The sequence below is a fragment of the Carettochelys insculpta genome, chromosome 3 (genome assembly GCF_033958435.1).
Source record: "Carettochelys insculpta isolate YL-2023 chromosome 3, ASM3395843v1, whole genome shotgun sequence".
Lineage (NCBI taxonomy): Eukaryota > Metazoa > Chordata > Testudines > Carettochelyidae > Carettochelys > Carettochelys insculpta.
In genome coordinates, this window is record NC_134139.1 from 78,713,936 (window position 1) to 78,726,001 (window position 12,066).

Consider the following 12,066-nt stretch of genomic DNA (forward strand, 5'->3'; position numbering starts at 1 on the left):
ATAAGACTATGAAAGGTACAGCTGAATAGAGGGATCAGCAACCTTAATTTTGACTACCTATTTTGCATGGTCTGTATGGTGCTCTCAAACTAGTTTTGCTTTATTACAAGAAGTCTATTACTGAATTAACTGATATTCATGACTGACATTTGAATAAAGTAATTGAGTTATTCTTATCATAAACATTTACAGCTTTACATGTTTTGAAGCTTATAAATCCTCAAACAAGTGATTGACTTACAATTAAAAAAAGATACTATTTTGTTTTCCTTCCTCAAAAGAGATCTATTTCCTTTATCTGAGCTAACTCTCGTATGGAGAAAAGAAAATTGCAACCCTTACCTTCAGCCATTCTTAGGGCCTCCATAACCTTAACTGGGAGAGAGGATCCAAAAGTCTTAACATCATAGTTGATAGTTTCACTTGCTGAAGGATGCTGTATGACCCTAGTAGGCGTTGCTCTAAAAAAAATACACATCAGCTGTGACAGTTTTTCCATTATGTCTCCCGCAGTTTTAATATATTTATTTCATTTTAATTATTTAGAAGACAGATTTGACTAAATGACCAGGTTTGTGGGAAAAGCCCATATCTTTGGTAGCTAACATTCAAGGCAACTCAGTATATGGGGTTTCCCTTCTGATATTAATTTAGATCAAATAAATGGGCCAAAGGTGTTAACATAAGCCAGTCACAATCCAGCAATAAAATGTGAAGCTAAGTCTACAGTTTGGCATACAAAGCTTTTTGGCTGCTTAGACCACAGTAAACTCACCACTGAAAAGTAATTTTAACTTTTCTTTTTTTTTTTTTTAAACTAAAGACACAGAGAAGGAAAAAAACAGTTGAATATTTTACATTTTGAATGCTTTAATAAGACTTTCATCTCAACATTCTTTGTCCCCTTTCCTTTGGCTGGCAAGAGTTTTAGAAGGCAAAAAACCTTTGTTTATTAGTCTGTTAGACAGTAATAAAGATAGTAATCTCTTCCTTTGGGTAACAGAGAAGTTGGTTGGTACCAGCTGCAGCTGTTGCTGCTGCTAGTAGTTTAAAACTCCTTTTGGGGAAAAGAAAACAAGTTAGTTGTTAGATGGGCTGGAACTGATTTTCTTCTTACTGCTGTTAAAGTCAGATCTCATTTTATCTCTGGTGGTGTCTGGGTTGTAGCTGGAAGAAGGTAGCATTATCATCTGGATCATTCCCTCTGACCCCATCTGTTCAGGACGTCCCACAGAATTTGGACAAGGAAACCTTGGGGTCTAAGTACCCTCTGTGCTGGGGCCTCAGGAGGGGACACCCACCATTTCTATAATAGTTCCATACTGGATCCAGATGAGAGGGCCATAACTCCCTTGCCCATGGCACCCAATCCACAGTTGCCAGGAGACAGGTGCTCCCTCCATGGTCCCCAGCTAGCTTACTGGAGAACAGGCATCCCTCACTTGTTTGTGCCTTCTTGAGCTGCAGGAGCTTTGGAGAAGTACCTCTCACTTGACTCCAAGCTGCTGCAGTGAGAGCATGCTGGGGTAGTCCTCTCTTGGCAGGGGAGCCCGCACACCCAACCCCTCATACCCAGCCCAAACCAGAGCCCAACCCTCTGTCCCAACCCTGAGCCTCTTATCTCCAGCCCTACTTCAAAACTCACACCCAAAGCCAGAGCCATCACACTCCTGCACTCCAACATTCTGCCCTGGGGCCTGAAGCTCCCCCTACCCAGCTACTTCATGCTGGGGCCAGGAGATGGGAGTCTCCCCCTTCTCCCCTAGCTGCTCAGTGCTTCGGTCTGGAAGGGGGCACCTTCCCGTGCCCAGCCACAGCTGCTCTGGGCTGGGGGAGGTCCCCCAGCCACAGCAACATCATGCTGATTCCAGGGCAGCTTCCCTCTCCCAAACTCTCAGAGGTGGGTGTAGCATATCACACTCCTATTGGTACACATAACAAAATTCATTCTCCTCAAAGATGGGAAAAGCGGGACTACTGCCCGTGGTCACAGGAGAAGATGGGAGTGACAGTTACGATGAAGCTCACTCCTGTTGCCTCAGTTAGACCTTTGCTCTGTATTTTTCCCCCAAAGTCTCTCTTTTAAGGACCAGTATGAGCAACATGCAGGGGCATGGCAGGAAGGGAGCCCACCTCAGGGTCCTGCTGAGCTGCAGGCCAGGAGTGACCTGGGTTGGCTATAGTCAGGGGTCTTTTAGCCACCCGGGGTAAGTCTCACTCGGTGGTCATGATTTTCAGGTGCTGGCTGTAGCCAGGGGTCTTTCTGAGCTGTAACTGTTTCAATAAAGGCAATGTAGTAGCTATACAGTAATCATGGTTCTTGAAGTAAGGCTTGCAGTAAGGAATATTCTTGTTCTTAGACTCATCTTTCTCAGGTCCAAACCTGGCTATAGTCTGGGGCTTTTTAGCCACCCGGGGTGAGTCACCCTCCGTGGACACGATTTTTGGGGCTGGCTATAGTTGGGGGTTTTTAGATGCTCCAAGCCATAACTGTTTCAACGTAGCACCCATCTACCTGAATTCCTGTTCTTGTTCTAAGAGGTCTAAATCCAGATGCAGATGGTGGGCCCTGCCCTGAGGCCAGGGGTCTAGCTGTAGCTGGGGGTCCTTTAGCTGCCCAGGGGGAGTCTCCCTGGGTGGTCATGATTTTCGGGGCTGGCTATAGTTGGGGGTCTTTTAGCTGCCCCAAGATGTAACTGTTTCAATGAGTCATTGCAGTTTCAGTGTAGTACCCGTGTCTACTTAAACACATGGGTCTTCTCTGCCAGGAGTTCTAAATCCAGAGGCAGTTGGTGGGTCCTGCCTTGGAATGTTGGCCAGCATCCTGGGCATGGATGTAGCATTCCTGGACCTCCTTCAGTTTGGAGGATAGGGTCATAATTCAAAATTATCTGGATAAATTGGAGAAATGGTCTGAGGTAAACAGGATGAAGTTTAATACGGACAAATGCAAAGTGTTCCACTTGGGAAGGAACAATCAGTTTCACACATACAGAATGGGGAGAGACTGTGTAGGAATGACTACAGCAGAAAGGGATCTAGGGGTTATAGTGGACCACAAGCTAAATATGAGTCAACAGTGTGATGCTGTTGCAAAAAGATCAAACATGATTCTGGGATGCATTAACAGGTGTGTTGTAAACAAGACACGAGAAGTCATTCTTCCACTCTATTCTGCGCTGGTTAGACCTCAGCTGGAGTATTGTGTCCAGTTCTGGGCACCGCAGTTCAAGAAAGATGTGGAGAAATTAGAGAGGATCCAGAAAAGAGCGACAAGAATGATTAAAGGTCTAGAGAATGTGACCTATGAAGAAAGACTGAAAGAATTGAGATTGTTTAGTTTGGAAAAGAGAAGACTGAGGGGAGACATGATAGAGGTTTTCACGTATCTAAAAGGTTGTCATAAGGAGGAGGGAGAAAACTTGTTCTTCTTAGCCTCTGAGGGTAGAACAAGAGGCAATGGACTTAAACTGCAGCAGGGGAGGTTTAGGTTGGACATTAGGAAAAAGTTCCTAACTGTCAGGGTGGTCAAACACTGGAATAAATTGTCAAGGGAGGTTGTGGAATCTCCATTGCTGGAGATATTTAAGAACAGGTTAGATAGATGTCTATCAGGGATGGTGTAGACAGTATTTGGTCCTGCCATTGGGGCAAGGGGCTCGACTCGATGGCCTCTCAAGATCCCTTTCAGTCCTAGTGTTCTATGATTCTATGTTTCATTTGGACTTCCTCCATGCTGCAGTGGCAGGCAACCTCATTCTGCCACTTGTAGGGCAGGTTCTTCCCCATGCGGCACCAGTGCAAAATAGCCAGAATGCTACAGTGTTCAGGGAACTGTGGAATAGGTTCCCACAATACACTGCTGCAGCAGTTGATTTAAACTACTTGCATGTGGCAGCAATAAGAGGATTTTGTGCAGTGCATGTGGGAAGGTGGGGATGCTGAAAATCAAGTTGATAAAACCCAGCATTAATAAGTTGATGATAATAAGATCAATTTTAGCTTGCAGCACAGACACAGCCTCTGTGTAAGTGATGTAGGTGCCACTACATGTCACAAGTATCAGACGCGTAGCCAAGTTAGTTTGTATCTTCAAAAACAAGAGTCCTCTGGCACCTCATAAACTAACAGATATTTTGGAGCATAAGCTTTCTTGGGCAAAGACCCGCTTTGCCAGATGCTCCATCTATCGAAGCGGATCTCGGCCCATGAAAGCTTATGCTCCAAAATATCTGTTAGTCTATTAGGTGCCACAGGACTTCTTGTTGTACAAATCACAGTGAACCCCACCTAGGCGTGTGCATTACACCTGCACCTAGCACACCACCCCATAACACACTCCCTGCCCCTGGTCAGTACCCTCCATCAAAACTGCCTCCCAGTCCCCACACCCCCTCCTGCCCCCCAGCCCTTCCACGAGCTCCCTTCTGCACCCACCCTCCTGCCCATACCCCACACCCTGTCCACGACCATTTGCCCTCCCAGCCCACGCCCGGGGTAGGCCCACATAAGCGTGGCAAGGGCACGGCCTGTTTAAAACAACTTCGAGAAGACGCAACAGAACCAAACGGGAGGGAAGATACCGCCGCCGCCACCGCACGGGGATAACACTCGCCGCCGGGGCGAACGGGGGAGGGCAGCGCTGCGGAAGCGTTAATTACCCCCCACCCCCGGCCTAAGCTCCCAGCCCTTTGCTGGCCGGGACGGGGCTTCCCGCGGCGACAAGCAGCAGCCCCCGCTTTAACGCCGCGGCAACCCAGCCGGTAGGGGCGAGCGCGGCTCCTTCCGGCTGCGCTGGGGGGGGGGAATGCCCCGCCCCCGCCCCCGCCGGGCCCCGTACTCACCGCGCTGACAGGGAGCCGCTCCGCCTGCCCGCCGGGGAGAACAGCGCCGGGGAGCCAGCCGCCGGCACCAGGCTCTTCCTGCTGCCCGGCCGGGGCACGGAGACGGCGGCGGCCGCCAGGGTCCTGCGGGCCGATCCGCCCGGGGTGCGCGGGGAGCCGGGGGCGGCCGGGAACATGGTACGGGCGGGGAGAGGGAGGCGCGAGCTCAGCAGCCCCGAAGGCCCCTAACCGCCGGGCCTGGCGCGCGCCGAGCTCCGGCCGTCGCAGCTGCTTACGTCACAGGCCCAGCGCCGCTCATCGGGGGCGCAGGTACACGCCTCCTGCGGCGGCCCGGCTGCTCCAGGTGCCGCGCGATGAAGCTGGGGCTGGTCTCCACGTGCCAGGAGCCCCGCGCGACCGAGCTGTCGCTAGGTGCCTGGGCCAGGGCTCCGCTGCCTGCCGGCCCCCGGCCTCTGAGCGGTGCAGGCACAGCCTGACCGGGCCGGTGCCTCTAGAGCCGGGGAGCGGAACGAGATCTCGCCGGGACGGCCCCATCCGCCTGGTCCTGCGGCGTGGCCAGCGGGGCACCTGGCAGCAGAAAGGAGAGCTGTGGCCGTGGCTGAGGGGAGGGAGAGATCGGTGTGCGCTCAGGCTTTGCGAGGGTCTGGGGCTGGCTAGATTAAAAACAATCCTTAAGGAGGATCGTGCTAGGTCCTGCTGGACTCCATGACCTCTCAGGGTCTTTTCCAGCTCTATTGGTAGACTCTTAAACAAGAAAAGAGCTGCTGGGGTGCAAAAAGTACCCCAGATATTACCTGAGAAAAAGTGCAGCTGCTTTCACTTCTGAATACTGAAGTATAATCAATGTAAAGTGTGTGCTTTTACTCAGGTGGTTTTCCAGGGGGCCACTGGTGGTTTGTACTTTAGTAGCTATTCCCTCCTCTCCCCCCCAAGAGCGGTATTTTTACTCAAGTAACTTTTGGGCACTTTTTCCACCTCTGGTAGATGGGCTGGGGCATGTGCAGCTTGGTCCCCAAGCCTTGGGGGATCTTCTCTCTTGCTAGCTCAGCTCATGGGCATGCTAGTGTGGAGGTTTGGGTTCAACCCTGGTGTCAGGTGGGGCTGGGTTTAGGAACAGGTGAGTGGTGTGGGGGCTATTTTTCTTGTTAGCAACAAAGGGGGAAAGTAGCCTGTTTGAAGTGACCTGTTTCAGGTATTCCATACTTGGTTTCATTTCTCACTTACATCCTGGAACATTTTGGACCTTTGTAGAATCTGGCAGAAGCTTGTGGACTTTCTGAAAACTGTATTTATAGTATCTCCTGTGCAAATTTATCATTTTACATGACAAAGATAAATCATGCATCAGAATCATAGAATGAACTACCAGTGTAATAAACAAGTTATTTTAAAAGTTAACAAATGGGTGGAGGGGGACTGAAGATGCTCTCTGCCTGGGGCACCATTTGGTCTAGGGCTGATCCTGGTGTCAAGCACAGGGTTTGACCAATCTCTTTTCATTTTGAGGGAAAGAAAAAAGGCAAAAGATAGCCTGGTGTCTTCTGGTTCTTGCTTTATAGAAGGGTATAGATCAATGTCCGAGAGGACTTCACTATACCATTTTATGCTATCCTGCAGCCCTTCCTTGTTATGGTATTTAACCACACTGTAATAGTAAGGAACTAACATGCTATGGCTGTTCTTATGAAACAAAACTACAAAAATCAATGCAAACAATGTAAGGAAGCAAAAGCAGGGGAATTAAAAAAGGAATTGGGACTGCAATCTGCTGCTCTCAACATCCGTCCAACAGATTTAAAAATGTCATATTTAACTCCTTATCACATAACTTGTGTTATTTAAAAGAATAAACATTTACAACAGTTTTTTTCTTAAATGGTCTGTATTAATTGGCAAAGCAGCTACAGCAGCAGTGAAGCTTCCCCTTGCTGCCTTGTCAATATGTCTTAACTGTTCTTGCGCACCATCTTCTGGTAAAAGGAGGCAATTCAAATTTCTTGGTACAGTAGAGAGAACATCAGCTAGTGCTACTGTGATTGTACCTATTAGCCACTTTGCACCTAGGAAATGAATTTGGACAATCATCTTCCTTCACATATGGTATTGAATAAAAGACTATGCCAGCCGGATCTGGATTTGAACTAGCAACTTGGATACTTGTTTTTTATTTGTATGATCATAGCACCCAGGAGTCTGTCATGGTCCAGAACCCTGGAGTTAGCTTCTGTACAGACAAAAAAGATAGTACAGTAAACTCTCCAGTTACATGGGGGATGTGTTCCTGAAACCCCTGCATAACTCACATTTTCACTTAAGTCAGGGGGGAGATGGAAATCCGGCTGTAGCCTGGATCCTGACTTCCTGGGACTTGCAGGAGCTCGGAAACTGACCAGCCCACCAGAGCTGGTCAGTTTCCTGGCTCCCAGAGTGGCAGGCATCTAGGAGCCAGGGTGCAACCTGGTTCCCTTCTTCCCACTGCTTGTGGGACCCAGGAAACTGACCAGCCAGCTAGGCAGGGTGACAGCCGCAGAGTAGCTTGAAGTTGTGCTTAACTCGCATTAAAGTGAGTTATATGCAACTTGAAGCTGTGAATTTTGAGGGGTTACTGTACCTGCTGCAGAGCTGCCCACACCCATCACCTTGACGTTTACCGAGATATTAAGGCTCAGATACCTCTTTAAAAAAATCAAGCTTATCTTGAAATGCGAGGAAAGTAAAACAGAAAATAGATTTAAAAAAAAAAGGCTATTACAGAAAACTAAGGAACTGCTCATCAATTTGTTTTTAAGTGATACAAACAGGTGTATCTGCAGAGCTAGTACACTACTTCCAAAACTATTATTGCAGCTGGGTTCATATGAAGCTTATTTATTTGAATACACAGATGCCTTGGCAAACAGTGCAGAGGCTCAAGTGAAGGTTCATAATGGACAGATTTTTTTTAAAGCTGCTTTTGTATCACACAGAATACAAAAGATTCATTCTAAAAGTCTAGGATAGTTAACTGTTGACGTGGTTCCTTTTTCCAGCTATTTGCAGTTTCCATTTTAAGGCACTGGAAGATTTTTTGTTAAGTGATTTAATACAGCTACTAAATGTTCTTGAGATAGGTGAACAACGGTTACCCCAACCTCAGCAGCGTGGAAGTGGTGAAAGGCAGTACTGTTTAATAATTCCGCAGACTGCTAATCTCTTATAGTGCACGAGAAGTAGACAATCAATAGGCAGTCTTTGAATAAAATATCAAGATATAGTCTGACAGCAAGTTGGCAACTTAAAGAATTTTCTCTGTTTCAAACACATGCCAGTAATTGATGACTACTTTATTCCTCATTTAGTGAGATGTGTACGCCTCATTGATGCTCATGAGAGGAAAGCAACAGCAGCAGCCACACCAACAGAGCCAGGACAATTCCCTTGCCCCCACTCTGAACGCCCATGCCGTTCGAAGCTTGGACTCCTCAGCCACATGTGAGTCCACAACCGATAAGCCTGTGCAAGCCCAAGACGTCATCATTGGACACGATGGACTACCTACAAAACATAGCTAATCAAATAATTCTTGCAAGATAATGATTTTATTTTCAGTGGTCCTGGTATGAAGGCTTACAAATTAGAAACCCAGTGAACAACTAAGTCAATGCCAGCTTGCCCCCATGGCAGAAAGCACCCAATACTAGTTACAATAATAGTATACACTACAGAAAAGGGTTTTTTTTTTATTTTCTTTGGGTCAAATCCAGAGAGACGCTGAGCACTTGTTGAGTGCTTACAAATCAAAATGTGTAGAGTAGTCACTCACCTCTAAGAACCTGGACAGCCCGCTCTTTGTGTACAATCCAAGAAATGTGTCAAGTACAGAAAAAAACAGAGGGAGTAACCACATTCCACTTTCTAAGCTTTGAACAAGATTTTCATTACATTACATGGGCGTTCTATGTACTCTTTCAGTACAATATTCCTGTTAGTGTTCTAAACTTTTAAGTCTTTGGGAGAGTTACTGTTTAATCATTCTTTGAAACGATCAATGTTCTTGTTACTTCATTATGAAACAGTAAATCTTTCCACGAGATGACAAATACGATACATTTTATTCACTTTAGCTAATTATACAAAAAATTACAAAAAAAACAACTGATGAGGGAAAATAGAATCAGTGAGTATACAAATAATTTTATAAAGGTATTTTATTTAGCTGCTTCAATTAAGCATGGCCCATTTTTAGCAGACTGCAGGAAATAAAATTGTCCTTGGCAAAGCAAATCTGTTAATATTGTCTCAGATGCACACTAACAGTTTGCTGGGTTTAGCATATACAAGCAACCACAGATGGTTCCCTTCATGGCCCAAAATAGCAGTACTATGAGCCTTTTATAAAATACACTGGTTTTCGTAGCAGAAAGATTTCCCTACAAAGCCTCAAAGAAGTGCATTGTTGATGTCTGAACTGCTGATTGCAGTGATGTAAGATGTAACTGGGCAGAACTTCACTGGTTAGCCTGTTTTGGCCACTTACTGCATACCATATCCCCATATAACACTTCTGGCATGCACTGCAGGATCTGGGGCTTGGACTCCTACCCAGAATACAAATCACAGCTCCCTGCAGCACATGCTTAGTGGCTATGGTATGTATCTTTTCAAACTGGCTAATTTTTTTTAAATAATGCCTAAAGTAACTTAGCCCAAATCCCAATGACACTGAGGGCTTGTTTATAGGAATACTTCCTTTGTGTCAGGCTGGGGTGCAAGTCTACTCACCTGAGCTTGCCATTTAGCATGTGTCAACCTGAACTATGCTGCCACACACGAGATAAATTCCACAGTGCACTTCAGTTGACTCCTATTTCAAAACAGAATCAATTGTGAGAGATCCATGGTGTGCTTTATTCTTCACTGTTTTGAAATAGAAGAGTTAAGTGCACTTTGGAACTCTTACAATGTGACAACTGGGTCCACACACACACCTAGTACGCAGCTTATAAGCTCATTTTGCGCCTTATCTGAGGCATGATTATACATGAGTAATGTTTTTTAGGAACAAGACCATCATCATTTGAAATGATACATAGAGAGAAATAATGGATAGGATGTACTGAAGTTGAAGCATTCCTGTTTGCATATTTAGGAAAAACCTAAGCTTTTCCTGCTAAGAACAGGGATGCTGAATAGTCAATACTCAAAAGCTCATTGTCTGGAGCATTCCCCTCTTCCCCCTCCTATCTGCTCTCTCTCATTTACCCCAAGCTGTTTCTGAAATGTGTAACTGCAAGCGGCTGCAGTATGCCATACTCAAGCAAACATTTTACTGATACCTTACTCTGTCCTAAGAAATTCACCGGATACTTACAACTGCTTCCACAATGCCTAAGCTTACAGAAGCACAGACCAATCTATAAGTGAGTTGTAAAATAATGGGGCTTTTTTTTGATTCAAAAGTGGTTTTGGATTTTTGTTTATTCGTGATGAATAAAATAGCAGTTTTTTTTTGTTTGGTTTTGTTTGGTTTTTTAAACTTAAGTTTTAGGAATGTCAAACTTCGTCTCTCTTTGGTTTTGGTGATACGCCAACACTTGTGTGTTCTTCTCACTGGAAGAGTTTTGCACATTTAATAAGATATCTTTTCACCCAATCATTCAGTTAGTCATGGGAGTAAAAATACTGCCTAAATATTCCTTCCCATCTTACGTGCTCAGCATTTGGTCTTCTTTTTGTGATGCTGTAATTTCACTAGTTGGCTGGTTGCCCCAGAGTTTTCATAGCTAAACAAGACTTGAATTTCTAACAGTCGAGAAATAAGTTGGAAATAAAGCTTTTAGCATTATTTATATCCTTTACAAGGGGTCAAAAAGGACAGAAGCCCCTTGTGTCTTTGAAGGTCACTTTCAGCACATAATGAAGTAAAGCCTGGAAGAATACGGAAATGAGGAGAGACGTGCAAATATTAGAATTTTCTACTATAAACTAATATTTACCAGTAACAGAGGGTAAGCCGTGCTAGTCTATACACTATCAAAACAAAAAGTAGTCAAGTAGCACTTTAAAGACTAGCAAAATAGTTTATTAGGTGAGCTTTCGTGGGACAGACCCACTTCTTCAGACCATAGCCAGACCAGAACAGACTCAATATTTAAGACACAGAGAACCAAAAACAGTAAGCAAGGAGGACAAATCAGAAAAAGATAATCAAGGTGAGCAAATCAGAGAGTGGAGGGTTGGGGGGGGGGGGGAAGATCAAGAATTAGATTGAGTTAAGTATGCAAATGAGCCCCTATAGTGACTCAGAAAGTTCACATCCCGATTTAAACCATGTGTTAATGTTCCGAATTTGAATATAAATGTCAATTCGTCCACTTCCCTTTCTACCAAGGACCGATAATTTCTCTTCAGTAACACACATACCTTGAGGTCATTGACAGAATGCCCCATTCCATTAAAATGTTGACTAACTGGTTTGTGGATCTGGAGTGTTTTGATGTCTGTTTTGTGCCCGTTGACCCTTTGTCTAAGGGAGTTAGAAGTCTGTTCAATATACAAAGCACCTGGGCATTGTTGGCACATGATGGCATATATGATGTTAGTAGAGGAGCATGAGAAAGTGCCCGTGATTCTGTGAGTAACCTGGTTAGGTCCAGTGATGGTATTACCAGAGAAGATATGTGGACAAAGCTGGCAGCGGGCTTTGTTGCAGGGAAAGGTTCCAGGACTGGTGTTCCTGGGGTATAGACTGTGGCTGTTAGTAAGGATCCTCATGAGGTTGGGAGGTTGTCTGTAGGAGAGAACAGGCATGTCACCCAGGGCCTTCTGGAGTGTAGCATCCTGATTAAGAATAGGTTGTAGGTCTTTAATAATTCGTTGCAGTGGTCTGAGTTGGGGGCTGTAAGTGATGACCAGTGGTGTTCTGTTCTTGGCTTTTTTGGGCTGATCTTGGAGTAGCTGGTTTCTGGGTATGCGTCTGGCCCTGTCGATTTGTTTTTTTCACTTCTCCTGGTGGGAACATTAACACATGGTTTAAATCGTGATGTGAACTTTCTGAGTCACTATAGGGGCTTGTCTGCATACTTAACTCAATCTAATTCTTGATCTTCCCCCCCAACCCTCCACTCTCTGATTTGCTCACCTTGATTATCTTTTTTTGATTTGTCCTCCTTGCTTACTGTTTTTGGTTCTCTGTCTCTTAAATATTGAGTCTGTTCTGGTCTGGATATGATCTGAAGAAGAG

At 45.4% G+C, this 12,066-nt stretch overlaps 1 protein-coding gene across 2 annotated transcripts in view; it reads right to left on the reverse strand.

Moving 5' to 3' along the window:
• The window catches only part of NUP133 (nucleoporin 133), a 59,923-nt gene extending 54,729 nt beyond the window's left edge, over positions 1-5,194 (reverse strand). The window contains exons 1-2 of one of the 2 annotated variants that reach the window (XR_012644978.1): positions 4,845-5,194; positions 343-461 (exon numbers count right to left, since the gene is read on the reverse strand). Coding sequence is in view for 1 of the 2 variants with exons in the window: in XM_074990186.1 (XP_074846287.1) it covers positions 343-461; positions 4,845-5,020 (295 nt within the window). In the remaining variant the exon portion in view is untranslated. The remainder of the gene's footprint in view (positions 1-342; positions 462-4,844) is intronic. The other variant, XM_074990186.1, reaches the window with a different exon arrangement.
• Between the last annotated feature and the right edge of the window lie 6,872 nt (positions 5,195-12,066).